The sequence below is a fragment of the Danio rerio genome, chromosome 18 (assembly GCF_049306965.1).
Source record: "Danio rerio strain Tuebingen ecotype United States chromosome 18, GRCz12tu, whole genome shotgun sequence".
NCBI lineage: Eukaryota > Metazoa > Chordata > Actinopteri > Cypriniformes > Danionidae > Danio > Danio rerio.
Window position 1 is genome coordinate 27,251,300 of NC_133193.1, and position 23,701 is coordinate 27,275,000.

A 23,701-nucleotide genomic window follows, 5' to 3' on the forward strand; every position below is an offset into this window, starting at 1 on the left:
ACTCCACTCAACAACTGAATAGTTCACTTTTAAAAAAAGATGTTTATAGGTTTCTTTTGTCAGATTCCAGCATTTAATGGAAGTGCAATGTCATTTTATGGTACATTTTGAAAAAAAGTAATGCACCTCAACTGATATACAAGCATATCTTCAAGTGAAACAATCATACTTGTACAGTTGAAGTCAGAATTATTAGCCCCCTGAATTATTCGCCCCGCTGTTTAATTTTTTCCTCCAGTTTCTGTTTAATGGAGACAATATTTCTTCAACACATTTCTAAACATAATATTTTTAATAACTCATTTCTAATAACTGATTTAATTTTCTTTGCCATGATGACAGTAAATAATTTTTGATACTTCTATACAGCTTAAAGTGACATTTAAAGGCTTAACTAGGTTAAATAGTTTAACTAGGCAAGTTATTATATAATGATGGTTTGTTCTTTAGACTAAAGAAAAAAAATAGCTAAAAGGGGCTAATAATTTTGTCCCTAAAGTTGTGTTTAAAAAAAAAAAAAGCTTTTATTCTAGTCAAAATAAAGCAAATAAGACTTTCTCCAGATGAAAAAAATATTATCAGACATACTGTGAAAACGTCCTTGCTTTGTTAAACATAATTTAGGAAATATTTAAAAAAATAAATCAAAAGAGGGCTAATAATTCTGACTTCAACTATATATTATAGGCAAGCTGAAAAAGTAACATGGTGACATAAACAGCAGGAACCATCTCAGTGCTCTGTCTGTGTAGTTTTAATTACATTTATTTTAGTAATTTTAGATTTACATTATACTAAGTGAAAACTAAGATTATTTTCTCTGTAACTACCTGATATAAAGTAAAAAAAAATATATATATATATATATTTAACATTTTAAGTGCAGTTTAAGTTGTAAGTTAATAGATTTAAAGTTCAATTAATGTATTAAAAGTTGTTTTTAGCAAACAGGCAAGTTTGGGTAAGTGAGAAAGTCAACAGTATCTTTAATGTTCTTGGAGGCGGAATTATTATTAAAGTAGATATTCAACATACATGTTTTTTCAATTATTCCTGGTTTTATAAAGCAACATGACATCTATGTAGCTGTTTAGATCATATTTCCAAAACAGCAATTGTGAAATTACCATAAAATAACTCATTATCTGTATTAAATATCAACAATCATTTTTCCTGTTAAACACTTCCTCCTATCCCATTTTAATATGCTAAGATGAGAAGAATAAAACTCAATCAAACAACACAATCAACAATATTCTACTAAAATATTCTACTCCTTAAGACTAGAAAGGAATTTTACATAAAAAACTAATTTGTTAATTTACTTTTTCAGCCCAATTGAGATTTAGTGAAAGTGGCTTATTTTTCTTCAGTAAAACATACAAGAAGATTTTTAGATTTCTGAAACTGTGGTCCTTGGTGATTCGAAAAATGCAAGTCAACAGCAATTTGAGAGTCAATAAATATATACAGGCAAAACTAAATTTTAGTTAATCAGTTGGAAAAGTGGCAGAAGGTTGTTTCAGATAATTCATCTGTAAAACTGCATCCCAATTGTAACGTCGGGAGTGACACTCACAACAGAAGGTAGGATCCAAATGCAGGTTTAATCGGGGTCAGGCAAGCAATGGTCAATACAGGTATAAACAGGTATATTGAGACAGTCCAGAATCGTAGTCGAATAACAGGCAAGGAGGTCAGAAGGCAGGCGGCAAACAAGAACAAAAGGATAAACTAGGCTAAGGTCAAAACACGGAGAAACAAGACAAGGAAAACACGTTGTAGTGTTACTATTACAGTTAACAAGACTCGTCAATCTGAATGAGTGTGTGTGCTGCTTAAATACTGTGTGTTATCAGTCTTTAACAATGCTCAGGTGGTGAGAGTGTAATCAGTCTAAATGAGGAAGCAGGTGTGTGTGTGTGTGTGTGGCATGACTGAATATGTAGTCCATTTACTGGCAGATTTGTAGTTCCATAAGTGAGTGTTTACCAGCAACATCTGGTGGTTTGTTCGCTGGTGAACATGACACCAATCATCACAAATACAGCAGAAGACCTATTGGAACCCGCATGGACACAAGATTTTCATAGAAATCAGTCAAGTTTGGTGAAGGAAAAATTATGGTTTGGTGTTACATTCAGTATGGGGGCGTAAGAGAGATCCGCAGAGTATCCGCAGAGATACTGAGGTATGAAGACATTTGTGCTGCCCATTACATTACAAACCACATGAGAGGTTCAACCTCAACCAAGATACTTCAACCTCCATAGCAAAGTTCCTGGAAGCAAAGAAGGTCAAGGTGCCCCAGGATTGGTCAGCCCAGTCACCAGACATGAACATTATTGAGCATGTCTGGGGTAAGATGAAGGAAGAGGCATTGAAGATAAATCCAAAGAATCTTGATCAAGTCTGGGAGTCCTGCAAAAATGCTTTCTTTGTCATTCCTAATGACTTTATTATTAAGTTATTTGAGTCATTGCAGAGATGTATGGATGCAGTCCTCCAAGCTCATAACAATATTAATTATTTTTACACTGCTCCATGACTTTGTATTCTATACTGTACATTATTTCTGTTAAGTGACTTTTGCCTAAGCAAAGTCAGACCTTACTGTCCTAATTAAATGTTTAAATATCAAGGCATAATCATATTTTATTTTGGTAAAATAAGAGTAATCTAGAGGCCTTTGCCTTTCATATATAAGCCATATCTGAAACCAAATGATTAACTAGAAGTCAAGGTATTATTTGCTGTTTGTGAAACTTGGACAGATGACAACACTTTTGTCAGGTAGTGTATATAATATATCCATAACCTCTGCAACTAATCCTGAGACAAAAGCCACGGGTTTTATTTATTTTATTACATAACATTATTATTATTATTATTACTTTACTCTCAGGGTTCCAATAGCTGTTGACTTGCTGTTGATTTTATAAATCATAATCAAAGACCACATTTTCGCTAAAAAATCCTCTTTAGCTAATGTTCTACTGAGAAGAAAAAGTTCCCATGCAGCTAACAGCCTGAAAATTAACAGCTGATATTCTCTTTTTCTTTGGGGTGATCTATCACTTTAATCACACTTCTCCATATCACAGACTGATGCAGATGGCAAAATATGGTCCAGAATGAAACTCACGTTGCGCTGCATCTGCGTTCTGCTGATATCGCTGATATTAAGTGCGAAGAGAGTCTCTCGAGCGCCGACGTACAGCATGTTATCCTCTTTACTGAGGAGCAGAGAGGTGTAATTGAAGACTCCACTGGGTGAAAATCTCTTGGCCGACCTCTCGTTTGCATCTGTGAGTAGATACGGAAAAAAAGACAGAGAAGAGGAAGGAATGTCAGCAAAACGGAGCCAACAAGATATAATCCTAGAAATGTGATAAAAAGTGCAAAAGTCAGATGTGTGATTGTGCTTTACTTCACGGCACAGATTGTACTTTATGATTTTCTGCTTTAGGCTGTTATGCAGTATTTTTCAAATAAGCAGTGGTGGAAAGAGTACTGAAAAATCATACACAAAAAAAAGTACCATTACTTGCCCAAAAATGTAGTGCAAGTAGAGTAAAAGTATCTGTTGTAAATATTACACAAAATATGAGTAAAAAGTAGACTCAAGTAGTAGTGAGTATTACGCTGTAAAAGGCTAATGCGTTTACATGTACATGTAATTTGTGCATGTGTGTGTAAACGTAGCATTCTGTAGTGCATCTAGTTTTTTTCCAGCAGGTACATAACATCATTAGATGTTAATATTAAGTTAGATTTAGGTTGTGATGTCAGGAGACAAACTTCAATGGCTAGCCAGTTTCTAAGGACAGCATTATTTTGATGACATTGATATTTGGTTGATTTTAGGTTTTGTTGGAAAGTAACCCAAATCCAAAGAGTAGCCAACATCTTAAACCAACATCATATTAATATTAATTACTAGCATTTATTCATCAGCTATGGCAATCAAAATTCAACATCTGATAGACGTCATAGTGGTAAAGTCCACACAATGTCAAGCTAACGTCAAACATCGTCAGACATTGATATTTGGTTGGTTTTAGGTTGGATATTGACATTGGTCTGATGTTGAGTTCTGACGTCAACCCAATTTTCATTTCCAAATAAAATGCAACATCCCCATGATGTTAGGGTACAACGTCAATCTGACATCATGTTGACGTCTTGTGCCTGTTGGGTGTTTAAGACTATTTTGGTCATCATACAGTAAACATTTATGAGAGTCTCATCAGTGACATCTAAACAGTCTCTGGGTCAATGAGTGTAAAGATTTTGGACATCTTCTTGGACACTTAATTCTTCCAAACAGTTTTCTGCAATTATAAAGCACACAATAACTTGAAATAGTTCATTATGAGGCTAATTTCCTTCTATATGCAATTTGATTGGACTGGAATCACAGGACTGATTTTTCTAATCCCCATAGAAAAGAAAAAATAAAGTAGTGTCTGCAGGTTAAAGAAAAGTAGTGGAGTAAAAGTACCGATACAGCACTAATGTACTCAAGGGAAAGTAAAAGTACACATTTATAAAACTACTTTTAATTAAGTAAATTACAATTCCTGAAAAAAAAACTACTCAATTACAGTAATTTGAGTATTTGTAATTAGTTACTTTGCACTGAAAATAAGAAAACACTATTTCAGGGTTTTATATCAAAATATAATTTATTTTAATTATAAAAATTATGGTAACAAAGTCACAATTCAGCATCAACTAATACTGCTAGTTTAAAGAGCTCCTATTATGCATTAAATAGGTCATATTTGGTTTTGGGGGTCTCCAACAACAGTTGCATGCAAGGTTAAAAAAACACTTTCATTGTCTTAAAATATGCATTTATTTTTACCTAGTTATCCCAACTACTCCCATATGATTCGCTTAGTGGTTCATTTGTTCCCAAACACCCTCCTTAGCATGATGCAGCCCCATGACCCAGTCTGTTGTAATAGGTCGACTGTATTCAGTACAAGACAGAGAGAAGTGCCCACCATGGCTTTTTCAACAATTTTTAGTCAGAATGCAGAGTGTATGTGTGAGCCCACTGCAGGACTGCATTAAAGCAATGTGGTTTAACACTAGCATATTGTTCTATTCTTAACTACATTAAATACAAATACTTAAATACAAATTCAGCAGAAATGAAAAAAGCTGAAATATTTTGAAACTTGACGGCCACACATGTGTAGGAACAGCTGATGGTGGCCATAGCAACTACAAACAGCAGTGGATCGCAAACTCACAAAAGCATTTAAATACGTAAACAAAGCGGCACGCCTCGCATTTTCAACGTGGCTTTAGACGCAGTATATGAATATGAAGAGTTAAGCAGATACAGTACAAGCGTTTACAAGTAATGGAACACAATTAAATACATATTTTGCAAGCTGCAGAAAAAAAAGGAGGCAACCATTTTAATCACACTTACACTTGTGAAATGGAGGAAGAAACTGATCCATGAACTGTGTACTAATAAAGTTCCTGTAAAGCTTTGACAAAGTCCCATACATCAATAGTCTTTTCTGATCCATCCTTTAACAAATGGCCCATGAATGCCCCGTTGTAAGCGTGTAGTTGCTGAAGCACTCATCAGAAAAATGACGGGAACACAGCACAAGGCTGGGGCTATAATGCTGAGGTATATTGCAAAAATAAACTTCATAGCCTCATCTTTGGATAGGGAAAATACCACTTATTTTTCACACTTCAGAGCACAGCGTCTTCATGACATGATTCAACCGGGATTTTCTACAGTGTTTGTATTCTTTTTTATTTCCACAGTGTTTCTGGGTAACAAATGATCGGGGCTTGAGTTCCATATCGACGTCATGCCAACACGGCTAAAGATTCATTACCCCCACAATTTATTTGAACTCTGAGTCGACTCTTTTATAGATGAATCAATTTTAAACATGGTGCACTTTCAGATTTAAGCCTTAGCTGGATATTTCACTTCACTGAGAGCTGTTACACACTGCATGGAAGGTAATTTTCAAAAACCCATAATAGGGGCTCTTTAAAAAACTACTGATTATCTGTTCATTAATACTAAGTTAGGTAGAGGTTGAGTTTAGGTCTCAGTTAAGATTATGAAATCATACTTTATAACTACTAATGAACAGTTAATATCTTAATATAAGCAGGTAATAAGCCAATAGTTGATAGCATTAATTGTGACCTAAAATAAAGTGTTAACAAAATTGCTAGTATATTTTAGAAATAATTATAATCCATTGTTAAGTATCATTGAGTGACTGGGGGTAATTTTTATTACAGTATGCATGAACAGTATGATGATATTGTTCCGTCTGAAATGGAATATTGAGTCGGGGGTGGGGTTTTATGTTTGCACTCCTTTTCTTATCTTTCACTTGCGTCAAAATAATGGTTAGGTAAACATAATCTGCCCAAGCTGACATCATAAGAGATTGGCTGTCATTCCAGAGCAGAAACAAAAAGTTTGATTTTGAATAAAAATTAACAAAACATTTCTTTCTTCTTCAATGGATTAAGGCATTTTTTGTGAACATTCAAATACAGTTCCAGTTGTATTTTCATTTGACCCTGTAACAATTAGAGAAGATTGATTTCAAACCTTTCTAGGTGCAAGATTCTAGGCATAGTTGGTAGAGTTTCTGTAATGTCGCCACACTAATTCCTGGCTGCCAGTTTCTCCATAACTGGCTATTTGGAAGTAAACTATTTATTTATCTATTCATTTATTTGTTGTTATTCAATGAGGAAAATATCTGCCAAATATCCCAAAAACAGAAATCATCCATGTTGTTATTTATATTACACTTGCATTACTAAGACAACATTTGGCGCATTTGTATTGCATTCTAAAGAGTTCTGTTATCAGCACCACTGTGGACAATGAAACCGTTTCTGTGCTGACTGGCCTAGATCAGCACAGACTGGAATGATTAAGCTAACAGCCAAAGCATTTAGCCAGATAGTGGAAAAGCAGCTTTATTCTGCACTTTTGTAACTGTGAGGATGCTGGACAATGGAGTTGGGGATCCACAAGCAGTTTTATTAAGTAGTAATTAGGCAGAAATGGTCAAACACAGGAGCAAATGGGTACATACAAGGAAATCCAGAAGTGTAGCCAGGTTACAGGAAAATGGTTGATACAGGTGGCAGACAACGTAAATAAGAGAGCATGGCAAGAGTTAAACACGAAGAGGTTGAACGAGGAAAATTCTTCGTACCGTTTACAGGTTAACAACCAACAAGACTCACCAATGCGAGTGTCAAACTGAGCAGTTTATATAGTCTGTGATCAGTCCTTGTGCAGCTCCCAGCTGTGTGTGTGTGTAATCAAAGGTGAACCAGAACAGGTGTGTGTGTGTGTGTGTGTGGTGCCTGAAGAGAGCTGTAGTTCATACTGTGGTGAAATCCGGGTGATAATTTTTATTCAAACATTTTCAGTTTTCAATTGTATTTGTTCAGTTTAAGTTGGTTGTCAGTATGTTTGTCATTTTAAATACTTATATTTAAAAAAAAAAAAATTACATTAGTTGTACTATAAATAATTTTGACTTTAGTTTTAGTAATGTTCTTGTAAACAAAATGATATGTATTTCTGATTTTTCCAATATTTAACCTTTTTCCTTTTGCACCTTCCACCCCTCTGAACAGACCTGGGATTCAACTCTAGATTGTGACATACTGCAGTTGAGAAACACCTTGAAAAGCTTGAAATAACAATAACGTCAGATGTTTTCTACTAGCAGGCAGTGAGAAAGCTAAAACCTGTTACAACCAAGCAGCGTCTGAGTCAGTGTTGAATGAGCATCAGTGTGTGGTCATGAAGCTCAGAGACAGATGTTCATCTCTTAATCAGAAATCCTGCACTGCATCATGATCATGGCAGCTCCTGCAGGCTGTTTCTCTGTTTCCATCAAAACACCAGCAATAACTGCATCTCTTTCCTACCACTAAATGGTATTTCTAGCAGATTTATAAGAATAATTCTGCCATAAATGACAATTCTGTTTCCATTTACATACCTTACACTTGTTCCAAACAAACCTGTTTGATTTCCTTTGTTTTGTTTATTTTGCAGAATGAATAAAAACCAGCAGCCATTGACTTACATATATTTTTATTTCCTAAAGTAAAGGGTTAGTGGCTGTTTCAAACATTCTTCAAAGAAAATAGAACTTAAAAAAGTTTGGAATAACTTTAAGGCAAGTAAATTATGAGTACAATTTAATTTCTGAGAGAATTAGTAGAGTAATTATACACAAAACTCATGATTCAGCACCAAATTCATGGCTTTTATTAATGTTTTTAGCTCAATTTGGTACAGTTAGAGAGAAGAAATGCAAAACTTGTGATGATTATTATGATTATTATTAACATTTGTAATCATCAACAGTCAAAATAACTAAAAGTTAAAAGTGCCGGCTTTGTTTAAAAAGCGTGTACAAATTTATATAAAAAATAAGTAAAAAAATCTACCAATAATTAATAAATAAAATGTGTAAATTTGTAAAAGCAAATTCTTATTCAAATGAATTTGAATAATAATATTAAAACAATTATATGCATTCAAAACTGTGTTGAGTGTAAAAAATACAGCAGTTTAGGGTGCAGAAATGGTTTTGTTTGAATATGTGTACTGCTACACTTGTGTTGAACTATCCCTTTAAGGCTACTGTGGTTGCTTTGCTAAGTCTGAATGCTAAATCAAACTTTTGCATGGTTTTTATGACTTCAGATGAGCCACTTGAGAATTTGGTGGAGATTCAGAAAAAGTGTGTAAAATGAAATGTGTGGAAAAAGTCTTTCATCTTGTCTCTCCGCAGACTGACAGGACCAGGGAGTCTCACGCTACAGTGACATCATTGAAGATAGCAGCTCCTCAGACGCATGGAGAATCAATGTCAACAGGCTGTAAATACAAAATTCAGCACTGCATGGCAGATGACAAAGTGCTCTCCTCATCTGTCAGTGGATTAATGGTTGAATCACAGTCGTCTTTCAGTGCAACATACACAGAAAAGTACAGTCTAAACAAAGCTGAAGCTTAAAAGTGAGGGTATGTTTCTGCTTGACAAATGCTTGGTAAAATAAAATAAAATAAAATAAAATAAAATAAAAATAAATAAAATAAAATAAAATAAAATGAGGGTATGTTTCTGCTTGACAAATGCTTGTTAAAATAAAATAAAATAAAATAAAATAAAATAAAATAAAATAAAATAAAATAAAATAAAATAAAATAAAATAAAATAAAATGAGGGTATGTTTCTGCTTGACAAATGCTTGGTAAAATAAAATAAAATAAAATAAAATAAAATAAAATAAAAAACATACAATTATTATTTCATTTGTTCAACAAAACAACAAAAATATTACTATTTTAGAATAAAATAAAAATAAATAAATAAATAAAATGAATGAATGAATTAAAAATAAAATAAAATAAAATAAAATTAGATTATGTTATGTTAAACATTTTATCATTATATCATTATTTATCATTATTTTATCATTATTTTATAAATTGTTTAACAAATTTTAAAAATAAAATAAAATAAAATAAAATAAAGACAAATAAAGTCAAATATAATAAAAACATACAATTTTTATTTTATTTGTTTAACAAAACAACATAAATAATATTCATTCATTTCATTTCGGCTTAGTCCCTTTATTAATCTGGGGTCGCCACAGCGAAATGAACTGGAAACTTATATATATAAGTAGTGTTAAAAAAAAAAAAAAAAAAAAATATATATATATATATATATATATATATATATATATATATATATATATATATATATATATATATATATATATATATATATATATATAGTGTTTTTTTTAAAACAATTAAAAAAAACAATTATTATTTTAAAATTAAATTAAATTAAAATAAAGTCAAATGAAGTGAAATATAATTAAAACATATGATTATTATTTTATTTGTTCACCAAAAAAGCACAAATAATAATATTATAAAGTAAAATAGAAGAAACAGGAAAAAAAATTGCTCCCTTCCTATTAGAGCTGAATATTCGTAAAATAAAATAAAATAAAATAAAATAAATCAAAAATCAATTTTTAAGTATTTTTATAAATATTTAAAAAATATTTAACCAAACAACATATATAATAATATAATAAAATAAAATAGAATAAATAGGAAAAACGTAAAATAAAATAAATAATAAAATTATAAAAAATTATAAAATAAAATGAAATAAAACATTAATTATTATTTTATATTGTACCAAGTTTTTAAACAAACATATAAAATAAAATAGAAAATATAGGAGAAAAACTTACTTTCAAGTTCTATAACAGCTGAATATACACAAAATAAAATAACATGAAATGAAAAATATTTAATAATGAAAAGGAGTATTCAAGAAAAAATAAAGAAAAATTATTAAAGATTAAAAACAAAGTCTAAAGTATTTTAAAACAAATGAAATCACCTTAAAGTACCACAAAGTAACCCAAAATAAAGTGTACTTGAAAAAACAAATGCAGACTATAAATGTGAGTGTCCATACAAGTTATTTCATTTCTTTCTAGATTTTGGAAAATAGAAAAGCATCATACAACTCATCAAAAAAAAAAAAAAAAAAGCTCAATGAACACTTTTAAGCCAAACAAAGTTTTCCCGATTTACCTGACTTAGAAAATCTTAGCAAGTCATCCTACTCTGGCAGCTTTTATTAAAGCACATGTAATCATCACACTGATCTTGTTCTCCTGGGTGACTGTAAGCTGAGGTAAGACTCTAAAAAGAGGGTCTGCGCTCACTACCAGAGCCCCAGCGGGACACAATGCCCAAATAACAGGGCATCAACCCTCAAGCAGAAGGCCTTATTACCAGCCAACCCAGTTTGCTAAACCGCAGGAGGGGATCAACACGGCACATTAGTGGCGCTACTGGGGTCTCGTGTTTCCCCTCTCTCTGATTACAGGGTGAAACCGGGCACCAGCCTTCATTTTAGACGCTTTTGCTGAGAAATTTAATGGCGATTTAGTGAGACAAGGACAAAGGGTGAAAACTGGAACCAAACAGGGCTTAAGTGGGATTTGCAGAGGGAGAAACGGCTTTCTCAATTATTCTGCAGAGCGCCGCAGATGTAGTGTTTTCCTGCAGCTCGCACAATGAGCCAGATAATTGAGGAACATTAGGGGAAAATCACACACGTGGACATTTCAGTGTCAAATCCAAATGCTGACAGCGTGAGTGTTTGAGCTGTTAAGTGTTATTTAATCATATCTCTCAGTAAATATAAAAATATGTATGACATTTCCAAATGAAAAAACAAAACAAAACATCTGTATACTAGGGCTGGGTGAAATGACAAAATTATCGTATCACAATAGATGTCGTCTCATATACTGATAATGTTATATATCATGATATAGTGCAGCGGCAGATTACCAGTAATGCTACAACTTCTCTTTTTGGAAAATTGCTGAAACTAATTTACCAGTATTTTTAAAAAGGGCCTGCTCACACATGATGCCTTTCCGTAAAATTTTCGGGGACAGGTTTGTATGTGTGAAAGGTGCTAATAACTTTTCCGAAACGCTAGCTGGCAGTGGGGTTTCTATGTTTCTATGGCAAAAAAATTTGAAATATAAAATAAATATTCATATATAAAACCCTCTCAAAAAATTAAGATCAAAGGTATATGGTCCTTAACATGAGCACACCCCTCACAAATCTCTCATTTAAATAAATATTTTTTCTATATTAGGTTTAACAATATTATATTTGCGTATATACATTAGGTTAATCAGCACTTAAAGCAAAATCTAGAGCTAATCTAACAAAAAAAAAAAAAACTAATGATAAAAGTTAAAAATTAGTACACCCAAATGTTAGGGAAAAAAAGAGCAAAATTCAAGAGAAACAAAAAATGTATACAATTTTGTTGAAAGTTTTTAGTTTGTATTTTTTTTCCAATATTTTGTGTGAATTTAAATGGATAATATTTCTATTTCTAAAAAAAAAACGTTTGGTGGACTAAACTATTATTTTAATAAATTATAATCGCTTCATAAATCTGTTTTGTTTGAATGCATTAAAATATATTAGCTATATTCACTGAAAAATGCATGAAAGTGTTCATTTTTAAAAATGGTTTGTCCTCGATTATGATGAGCGCTCTATATACACCTGTTGATACTGTGTGTGCATTTCTACCAACCTGATTTCACAGGAAAACGTAAGTATTTTATGTTTAATCAGTTTAGTGGCTAATTTGTACGAATTTATACGAGTTCAGTTGTACGAAAATGAACGATTTTATAAAGGTGGTGTGGCACCAAACCCCACTCTTTAACCCAACCGTCATTGGGGGATAAGCAAATCGTACTAAATTGTATGAATAAGATTGTACAAATTCACAGGAATTAGCCACTAAATCAAAAGTTACAAATTGCCGTGAGATTGTGTTGGTTTCTACAGAATTTGTTACACATTATAAAAAAATGAAGCTGCATTTATGCTGTGCTTATACTTACAATCCAGTCACAAATGTTCAAAAGCACAAATCTAATCAAAGTCGATGTAATAAAGCTTACAGTATGAACTCCACACAGCTCCTGTCCTGCTCTCCATTCGAAATCATTGACTTCTGTTTTGTTGTTTGTTGGAGAAAATGAAAGGGCCCTATTAATTGTAATATTTACGCATACAGGAACAGTTATTTACTCTTACAATGTCATGGTCATTGTATGTTGTGATTTCAAGAGATCTGAAGCCTTCAGTTAATGTATAACATGCTGCAACACAAGCAATAAAATGTATACAGAGCTGTATAAACACCTGCCCACGTCCAGCACTAATTAAAAGCAGACCACCTCAAAATAATACGACAAGTCTTTGGCAATACAGGACTGTTTTGGTTTTCCCTTTGTGTGTTTTGCACATGTAAAGCTCAAGATCTCTGCCTGTAACCACTTAGTTTTAGAAAGGTGCGATTACTCAAGAAAAGTAATGCGCTGTTGAAAATGAACTGCAACAACAACAACAACAACAAATGATTAAGAATTACATAGAATGGAGTTCCAGAGAACAAGCTATAATAACTCTAAATGTGCTTGTTCTAGGATGGTGGAATGCTCTCAGAATGTTCTGGTCATCGATTCTCATGTCTTGAAACATTACTAGACAATACAGCCTCTTTCTCAATGAGTCTGTGGTATTATTGTTAGCGCTGACTGAGGTCAGTTCCCATAGGGCAATTCCATGACGACAGCTGCCATTCGCGTCCTCAAAACTGCACTGATGCACGCTGGGAAAAAGCTTATCCTGTTCGCACTCATGGGGAAAGAGGGTTGAGAGTGTCAACAAGAGAAAGAGAGGTACTTATGAAGCAAGTAGTTATTGTCTCCTGTGCTGAAGCGATTTCATAACTTGTGCATCCTTCTGTTGTTGACCCTCGCCTGTCTTCATAGCCTTTGATATCTTTCTCTGTTTTATTTACTACACTGATTTTTTTAGAAACATTTTTACTTAAAAATTGTTAGTTACACTATAAAAAGCGACTCTTTATTTCATGTCAAAAATCTGAATAAACATGTTGCAGTAAAACTGACATGCTGACTAAAAAAGTGAGTAAACCTGTTTCTGCATTTAGTGATCATTGTATCCCAACGTGCATGCATTGTGCATAGTCTTGCATTTATAACTCTGCATTCTGTGTGTCATTGGTGTACAAACTCTGTCCTGGAAGGCCGATGTCCTGTCAAGTTTAGTTCCAACCCCAATCAGACACACCTGGTCCAGCTAATGAAGCTCTTACTAGGCTTACTAGGCTTGAATCCAGACAGGGAACAAAATGAGAGAACATATTACTCTGTTTTGGAATCAGTCAGATTCCGTATTGATTTTTAAAATCCTCATGCTCGCATACGAAGTCCTGCTTGGTTTTGCTCCACATTATCTGTCTGAACTTTTAACATGGTACTTCCCTTTATGTAACCTCCGTTCCTCTGACTCTGGTCTTTTAACAGTCCCCTTTACACGTCTGTGCTCTATGGGTGACCAGGCTTACTCTACCCTGGCTCAGAAGCTCTGGAGCTTTCTCCCCTATAACATTAGACACGCTAGATCTTTTAAACTGTTTATATCATCTATGAAAACTCACTACTCTCGCCTCTTCTGCATACCTCAGTTGTAACTGGTTATTTGAGTGACTGATGCCTTTCTATCAGCTCTCAGCATCAACAAGGCATTTGCGCCCACAGATCTGCTAATCACTGGAATTTTTTTATTTTTGGACCATTCTCTGTAAACCCTAGAGATGGTTGTGCGTGAAAATCCCAGTACATCAGCAGTTTCTGAAATACTCAGACCAGCCTGTCTGACACCAACAAACAAATGACGTCCCTTTCTTCTCCATTCTGATGTTCGGTTTAAAATGCAGCAGATCGTTTTGACCATGGCTGTGTCAGAAACCGCCTACTACTCAGTAGGTACTGCATTTTAATTTAAACGTACTACTTGGCCATTAGAAAAGTACTATTTGGCCATTAGACGTACTACTTCCTCCATTTTGTCATGGTCACATGACCTACTGTACCTACGTCAGTTGCGTTGCTTCACTCCCATTTATGAATTCTCTTGCGGGGCATCATGGGATAGCGCAACGTGCATGGGATGCACACTTCAGATTTTTGCCGGAAGTAGTAAGTATCCAGGTACTTCTTGCATACTGATTTTAGAATTTTAGCATACTGTGTAGTATGGAAGTATGCGGTTTTGGACGCTGCCCATGTCTACATGCCTAAATGCATTCAGTTGCTGCCATTGACTGGCTGATTAGAAATTTGCATTAATAATGTAACCATCCATTTACCTGCCCAGTGCTATCTGTAACATTACTGCCTTCTTGTTTTGATGTGAGACAACAAATATGAGTACATAACTAATTAATAAATTAATTTCCTGTTCAGCTACTGTCCTATTGCAATAAAAGCAAACAATGGCCAAATTCTTATTATTCTTTATATAAAAATTAACATTAATTTATATATAACAAAACTGTACACTTGAATAAAACTTTAACCTAATTTAACAAAAGAAATTAACCAAAGTGTTGATAAAGACACAGTGGCGCAGTGGGTAGCGCTGTCGCCTCACAGCAAAAAGGTTCCTGGTTCGAGCCCTGGCTGAAAATTAGACGTTACAAAACACCAACATGGTTCGACTAAATCTCAACTTCAATAGAAACAGCGCTGGGAGAAAGTATGGACCAATTTTAGTTGGTCATTCCGCAGTCAGAGCAATCTTTTCCGGAAAGTTCACTTTGCTAAACAAACTTTGTTTTGGCCTGATATTGTTAAAAAGGATATGACACCAGTTTATCTGATTTCAATTGCAGGATGTCATTTAGCTGGTTATTGAAATAGTTTGACAATCTGCAATGAAACGTAATGCTTTAATATTAATCAAATTATTAGGGATCCTTCAACAAAAATTTAGAGAAATCTTACAGCAAAATAAGCACTTTCAAACGTTTCTGGATTAAAGCATGCGTATACTAAGATACAGTTTGATTTCTGGCAAATAGCTTTTTAATAATATAACATTACCTGCTATACAGTGACTTAAAAATCCCTGTGTGGGATCGTAATAATCATTTACGTAAGCTCAGAGTGTTTTTCCCTGTAAGCCCAAATCATCAGATCCACTATTTACTCAAATGAAGCGTCTGCTGAGGCCTAAACAAAACCGAGCTTTGATCTTTCACACTGACGGCCAGATTGCTGCACGCAGTCGCTCTTTTTTCGACGGGATGCTCCATGTCTCTAATTAACTTTGGGCATGTACTGTTAGAACAGCCGTAGGGAATTCTGCTCTCAAAACCAAACATGGAAGGGTTCCCTAAAAGCCTGCATAATTAATTTCGCTCTAAATGGATTAGAAAGCAAAGCGTTGCGGATATGGCAATCCATTTAGTAGTGGCTTTCTTCAAAAAAAAAAAAAAGACATGTAATTGCATAATGGCAGTAATGATCTCACATTCTTCACAGTAACACAAAGAATCTAACATCCCTGTTGCGTGTCTTATAATGGGATATGTACAGTAAGTGTCTTTCAGTTAAAAATATTGTTTGTTTTAACCCACTAAGCTTTTTTTTCATTGTTTTGTCCCGTAAATAAATAGTGCTACATACACTCACCAGCCACTTTATAAGGTACAGCTATCCAACTGCTCGTTAACGCAAAAAATAAAGTGCAATCTTTTTTGCTCTTATTCATCATAAAATAAAAATAGCGACATGAAAGCTGAGCAAAATCCATGGGACTCTGACCAATGTAAGGAGAGTTTACTCGCACCTGACTATTTTGCGTTTAGAAACTTTGCTGTGTGAAAGCAAACCACACCAAGAACAATGTAACAATTTTAATCCAGGTTTTGGAACAAAACAATCGAGCTACAGGTGTGAAAGCACCCATTGACAACAGGAAAAAAACAAAAACAAAACAATGTACATATACCGCAGGAACAGTATAACAAAAGTTTAGCAGTTTTAAAACCTTCATCAGTAAACATTTAACATCAGTAAACCTTAAAACCTTGGGTTATCATCCCATGCCTAGATGAGACACACAAAGTGTCACGAAAACATTATTATTTCTGGTCTCTCACTGAGCTTTTATTAGGTTTTATGCATGCACAATAAAACAGTTTAATAATGTCCTGTCCTTAGGAAAACATTTGAAAACATTTGTTAGAATGGAGAAGGCTTTGAAAGAAAACACATTGTCAACTGCATCCGGATTAATGTAGACGTAAACCTGCTGTTTAGTGTCACCAAACCAGTTGTGTTTGCTCTGTTTTTCACCTTATTGAGCGCCAAGTAAACAATGCATGAGGTGAAGGAGAGATGATGTCATGTCCAGGTGTCAGGAGAATGACAAACCCCCTGTTGGCGTAATGACAAAGTGCTGACTGCTGATGCCGCTTTGATGCTGGCGAAAAACAATCCGGAAAAAGAGCTCTCTTCAATTATTTTGCAGTAAACCGCGCTTTAGAAATATGATGACTCGTTTGTCAGGCACACTTACAGGAACATCACTTACAGAACTGTTTCTGCTAAGACGTCTACAGTATAAATTGTGAATCCTGCATTTTATGAAAAATGGACAGTTGAAAAGATGAGTTATGAAAGTGCCAACTATACAGCATGCACAACCATAATCAAAAAATGTAAGGATTTCACTCAGAAATGTAAATTTACTTACTCTCCCTCAAGTGATTCCAAACCTTTACAGTAGGAGTTTCTTATTTCTGTTGAACACAACAGAAGACATTTTGAAAAATGTCATTGTCATCCATAATAGAAGAAAATATATACTAAGCAAGTCCAACATTCTTAAAAATGGCCTCTTTCGTGCTCAACAGAAGAAACTCAGTTGGAATTGGAAGAAGTTTAGAAGACACATAATACTTTTTTTGGTTAAACCATTCCTTTGATGGTTAGAGAAATTATTTATCATGCAGCGGACACCTTGACATCAAAACCATATCAATAAAACACATCACGATTGTGAATTGATTTTAAAACAATCAAAACCTTGAAGTTCATTTGTGTCATGATTCAGATATCTTGTTTCATGTTTTTTTATTCAGCCTTTTGCTAAGTCTTGTTCTCTAGTCATAAGTTACCTTGGTTGTTTATTTATATCCCTCCTCGTTATCTTGTTTAGTTTAAGGTGCAGTAGGAGATTGTCTTCAGAAACTTTTTTTGTTGTGCTGGTTGAAAGTCTCTTCACATTCCAGTAGTAATTATTAAACAAATGTTCTAATATGATATGTATTTTTATGTTTCGGGTAAGGCAAAAGATTTTTAAAAAATGTTGATTCAATTAAAAATTGTTGTGCCAATAAATACCATAATTTTGATTAGTAGTTCAAACTGTCTGTCAGCAACTGTAGATTTGAATAACTGCGCACCTATGCTCACACAGATTCGCTATTAGTGCATGCACACGCACCGTACTGAATCAAAAGCTGAATCAAAACATTTCAAAAACCTAAATCAATTTTAGAGTTACTTTTGCATGCTGGAAAAAGGATGACACTATGGATTAAGTATTTTTAGACAGGTAATGTTCTGTTTTAAAACTATTTAGTCACGCAGTGCTTAAGCGGATTTTGTTGTGTTACGAATGGATTATTGAAGTGTTGTTCAGCCACTGAAATCTTCCGGCGATAGATTGATGTGACTATTTTCAAATTCATAAGGGACTATTAAAGCATTATTAATGTACATTTCTATTTAGTTTAACAACAAAACAGAAGTGAAAAGTATTATTGTGCCTAGCCTGCTTTACTGAGGTGAAGTTGCTTTTATATTCACATTGGTTCATTTTTAAACAATGACAACTATATTGTTTACCATGCTAATTTGAATATTCGGTCTGAAATAGCATGTCAGTATGGCTTAATAATAAGTGTAATTCCTGCACATTGCCAGCAAACCCAAAGCATACAGTAGTTGCTTTAGAACAAAGCGTGTGAGAGATTGAGACCAATAATCATTGCATCCTTTTGCTTGCTACACAACTGAAAACTTGCTAGATTTAATACTTTACATTGGGAATTGTAGTATTAAAGTACTATAAAGTTTTCTAACTGGCGAATGACATGATCAAGTGGGTCTCTATTATCTTTAATGTGTGCGTTCGTGATTTTAGGAGACATGGCTTTGAACAGTAGAGGAGGGGTTGTGTTTCAAACATATTATACTAACTGGTTTGCATTTCGGTTGATCATTACTGCACCTGGTCTTTTGTTGTCAAAATTAAAGTATACCTTTTCGCTTGTACTCTTGTGTTGTTTTTGTTGCTTATATGATTTCCATGTGACCCCGCTTACTTTGTTTTGTTCTTTGGTTTATTTAATAAAATTCACAAGTGTGCGTTTGGTTCCTCAACTTAATATTTTTACACAAAATGTTTGACGTTTTAATTTGACATCCATACATTTATGTCCTTTTGACCACCAAAAAAAGACACAAAGAGTACAGTATTATAATATAAGACAATGGCTTTTAATTTTTAGTATTTCCATTACAAAATTTTGTATGTCTTTTTTTGATTTTTGATGTCTTTCAAAATCAGTGAAATTAACTGCCTGATATATGATATAAAGAGGGTCACAGTCCAGACAAGAAGCACTGCACTAAATTCTATTTTTGCCCTTCATGTCTTTAAAATAATTTATTTATTATTAATTTTTATTAATATTATTTTAATATTAATAAAAAAATTAAATTAATATTAATATTTTATTAATTATTCTATTAATTATTAATTTATAACAATTTATTTTACCACAGTATTTTCAATGGAGTTTCTGCACTAGCCTGCTTATAATGTGTAAAGCCTGGGCTCACTTGAAGAAGGCACAGGATCGCATGATTATCAAAACAGGTATATTTGTTTACAAGACTTACAAAGATGAACACAGGAAGAACATGGAGAGATGACAGACATCGACATAGTGAGAATACCGGACCCAGGAGGAACTGAATACAAGGACTTAAATACACATGAGGATAATGACAATGATGAACACAGGAGAATGTACACAGGTGGAACAGATGAACATAACTAGTGGCGGGAACTGGAACATAGGAGCACATGGTGAAGGTCACATGAGGAAAATAAAACACACACGGAAGACTGGATGTGACATACTGATGGCTTTCATTGCGCTTTACGCTTCAAAAACTAAATAAATGCTTAAGTCTATTTAACTGATTGTATTTTTAATTACATTACAACATTGAGGCTGTGAAAGCAACCTTGTGAAATTGAAAATAGTCACATTAAGTTTTTACCGGAGGCTTATCTTTGGCTGAAAAACACTAGCTCTGCATATAGCACATTGTATAAATCTGAAAGATTTAAATCCATCCCATTCAAACATTGTATCACTATAATGCATGTAAACAGTCCTGTAATCAATTGTTAGATGTGGTTTTGACATCAACTCAATTAGCATGTATATGTATTTTATGTGTTTTTATTTCATTTTGACACCCAGATCCCTGGTGGAGAGTTTGGGAGCAGGAATTTTCATTTAAGCATGTTATTGCATGAGGTAACAACTCAAATGAGGTACTTAATCTCAAACCTGTACTCTTGTATTTAATCTAAGACTTCAGCTTTCGTATCAAACACAAAAAAACACTAAGGTCAATATAACAGAGCAAATAAAGAGATGTGTTGAACCACTGGGGTTTGCTAAGTGCTTCCGAAACACAAATATCTCAGGATCATCTAACAGCCATAGATCCCCAGTGGGATCCTATTACAAATTCTTTTTCTCCTCGTTTTATTGAGCTTTATTAGAGCCTACATGGAATGAATTTGAAAAGTTTTGTCTACCCTTTCTTGAACTCTACACAGTGACAGCAGAAAGCAATTCTAGTGTCCACAAACTGCACTACTTGTATAGTAAACAGTATCACTTGTATATTTGTGCAAAAGCAAACAGAAGCACTTTGCATTCACTTAGCAAATAATAAGCAAACAGCATTGGTCTTGAGGACATATGAGCTCATTTAGAGTGTTCCTATACAAGCTGGAATTGTTGCTAACCACCCTAAAAGGAAAAATGTAGCCTGAAGGTTGACAGAAACTACAAGTGAGTGGAACATAACTGTTTTTGCACTGTTTTTATGACAATGCAAACCGCATGAATCTGGCACAAACATATGCCTGCTCATCTCAGCTGCGTGGACACTCTGTTCACTCGCTGTTTTCTCTCCATTAAACACGGCTGGAACTGGCAAAATCTGCAAACACTGCTAATGGTATTGGGAGTGTGCATATATTTTATATATAACTACATTTTAAACATAAAATGCTTAAAGTCAAATTACAGTTCCATTTATTCATAATACATATTATTCACATAATGGCAGTAAATTATTTCTAAGTTCATTAAATAATTGAGTATATTCGCATAAAACTGGCATGTTGGCGTCAGTGGTGTCAAAATTCATTTTGAAAACCACTATTCTGAATTTAAGGTGTAAAAAAGAAAACTCTGAAGCAATATAAGTAGATGAATAATGCACTGTGGTGTTATGATATCCAGTGACCTATAGTAACTTGATTCCAAAAGGCTGAACAACCTTTGAAATTGTTATTTTTATGCTTAATGTTTATTTATGCAAAGCAACTTACCAAATAATTTTTTTAGACAAATGTAAAGATTTTATGTCGAGGTGGGATCTGAGCGGGATTGGTTTATCGTTGAGCGTGAGTGGAATGCGCTTGCTTTGGGAAGTTAACGATTGAGAGGAGTGCATGACTATGGACTAATGTTTAGCGGAGCATCAATGCTCTGGCTGCTACACTATATCAGTTCAGTAGGTTCACTGTTACATAACTGCCCCCTGATGGTTATGTCTTTCTTATGTTAGACCATGTTGTGCTGTGCCGCGCAGTACTGCAGCACCAAGTGTGATCACATCCATTCACTCACACATTCTCAGTAGCCACATCTGTATGAGTAAAAAATAGCCCTTTTTAAAAAAAAAAAAAAAAACTTGTGAGTAGTGAGTATTACGCTGTGAACAGCTTATGTGTTTACATGCAATTTGTGCGTGTGTGAAAACGTAACATTCTGTAGTGCATTTAGTGATTGTTTAAGACTATTTGGGAGGTCTAAACAGTCTCTGGGTCATTGCATACAAAGGTTTTTGACATCTTCTTGGACACTTCTAATGCTTCAAAACACTTTGCTGCCTTTATAAAGCACCCATGTCATGAGGTTGTTCAAAAGGATGCGATTTAGTGCCTATGTGCATTTTGATTGGACAGGAATCGCAGGACTGATTTTTCTTCTCAGCCAATCCCTAAAAATACTGTAGGGATGCAATTTGAAGGAAAATAGTAAGAGTAAAAGTACAGATACTGTACTTAAAATGTATTTAAGGGAAAGTAAAGTACACCTTTTTAAAACAACTCAGTAAATGACAATTCCTGAGCAAATCTACTCAATTACAGTCATTTGAGTATTTGTAATTTATCACTTTACACCACTGCATATAATCTAACCTAAACTCATATTTCAGTTGTGAAACTACATAAAATGACATTTGACGCTGTTCTCAAATGCTGTCTTCCTTGCGGTCAGCAAAGTGCTCATGGGAAACTCTGTGCTCTTTTACAGTGTCTTTCCCCTTTAAGGACAAACCGCTCTCCCAAAAGAGAAAAGTACAGCTCCTTCTCACATTGCTCTGTTTTCATTAATGCCCCGTGCTGATGAGAAATGACTGTTGAGATTCTCTAGAGGAGGAGAAGGGAATGACGCAACTCCCAGTTTACACTTCAGAAACATTCTGTCCTCGTCCACCTGCACTCGTGTCCGGGTCTCCCTGCTCTCAACTTAGAAACTCAGCATGAAATATTGAAAAACAGATGATATAATGAGAGTCATGGCAAGGACAAGAGAGGAAGAAAGAGAAAGAATTAAAGGTCCTCCAAAGTGCCTTGAAATGCACAGCTTTGTTCAACGTGGGATGTAATTTCAGCTGAAAGAGGGTGAAAAGGGGTGTGGCATATTGAGCCACTCCTCTTTTTAAAAATAAGCCAATGATGTTTTGTTATTATCACAGCTGCCAGTTGAAGTCAAAACACTTCAGACTCATAGTCTGTCTATGAAAGCAATTCTGACATTGTTTCAGCATCTCAGAATTTTTATGGAAGTAGTTATAACTAATAATCAAGATTATAGGCAAAGGATTATAGCTCAACAGTGTGTTGGCTAATCATTGTCTTACATATGTTCAGTTGTATAAGTGTTTAGTGGAACCCTCTGTATGTATGCTCAATTATTAATGTAATGTAAATAAGTGACCAATTTCAGTCAGATACTGTAAGGGGCAGGCCACTTCAGATACTAGAAAGCGCAATTGATTTGTCATATCCTCCTGAGACCCAAATAAACTATTTTTTTTTTCTTTCTGTGAATTCCCACAGCCTTTGGGATAAAAAAATTCTACAATTAAGAGTTTTTGCTTTTTTTTTAATTTATTTTTTTTATTTACAGCATGTCCAATGGACCACAGGACCATTTTAGTTTGAAACATTTGGCACTCAGACAACAAAACTGTACAGGATATGGCTGTAAAGGGATATTTATCCAACATTAATGTAACAAAAATAAAAAAAAAATAACATAAAAGTGATTCAAAACTGATTGTCATTCTCTAATTTTCTGATTGTTAAACACTAAATCAGAGTCTCCCTCAACTATTTTATAAAGAATCCTCTCTGCTTCAGTTCTGCCTCCTACAACATGCAGTCATTAATTACATTAAGATGGTCCTGGTGTCCACTATAGTGGACATTAAAAAAGGATGATATTTTAAAACACAAACAAGTTTACAGCTTTAAAAGCTAAATTTATTGTTCCTAACACTGTAATAAACATATATATATATATATATATATACACATATATATATATATATATATATATATATATATATATATATATATATATATATATGTCACTTTATTATATATATATATATATATATATATATATATATATATATATATATATATATATATATATAATATAATATATATATATATATATATATATATATATATATATATATATATATATATATATATATATATATATATATATAT

At 33.7% G+C, this 23,701-nt stretch overlaps 1 protein-coding gene across 4 annotated transcripts in view; it reads right to left on the reverse strand.

Annotated features, from left to right (window-relative positions):
• sema4ba (sema domain, immunoglobulin domain (Ig), transmembrane domain (TM) and short cytoplasmic domain, (semaphorin) 4Ba) overlaps window positions 1-23,701 on the reverse strand; it is a 160,787-nt gene that overhangs the window by 44,199 nt on the left and 92,887 nt on the right. For all 4 annotated transcript variants that reach the window (XM_073929541.1, XM_021467698.3, XM_073929542.1 and 1 more), the window contains one exon: window positions 3,146-3,306. In XM_073929541.1, coding sequence (XP_073785642.1) covers window positions 3,146-3,306 — 161 coding nt within the window. The remainder of the gene's footprint in view (window positions 1-3,145; window positions 3,307-23,701) is intronic.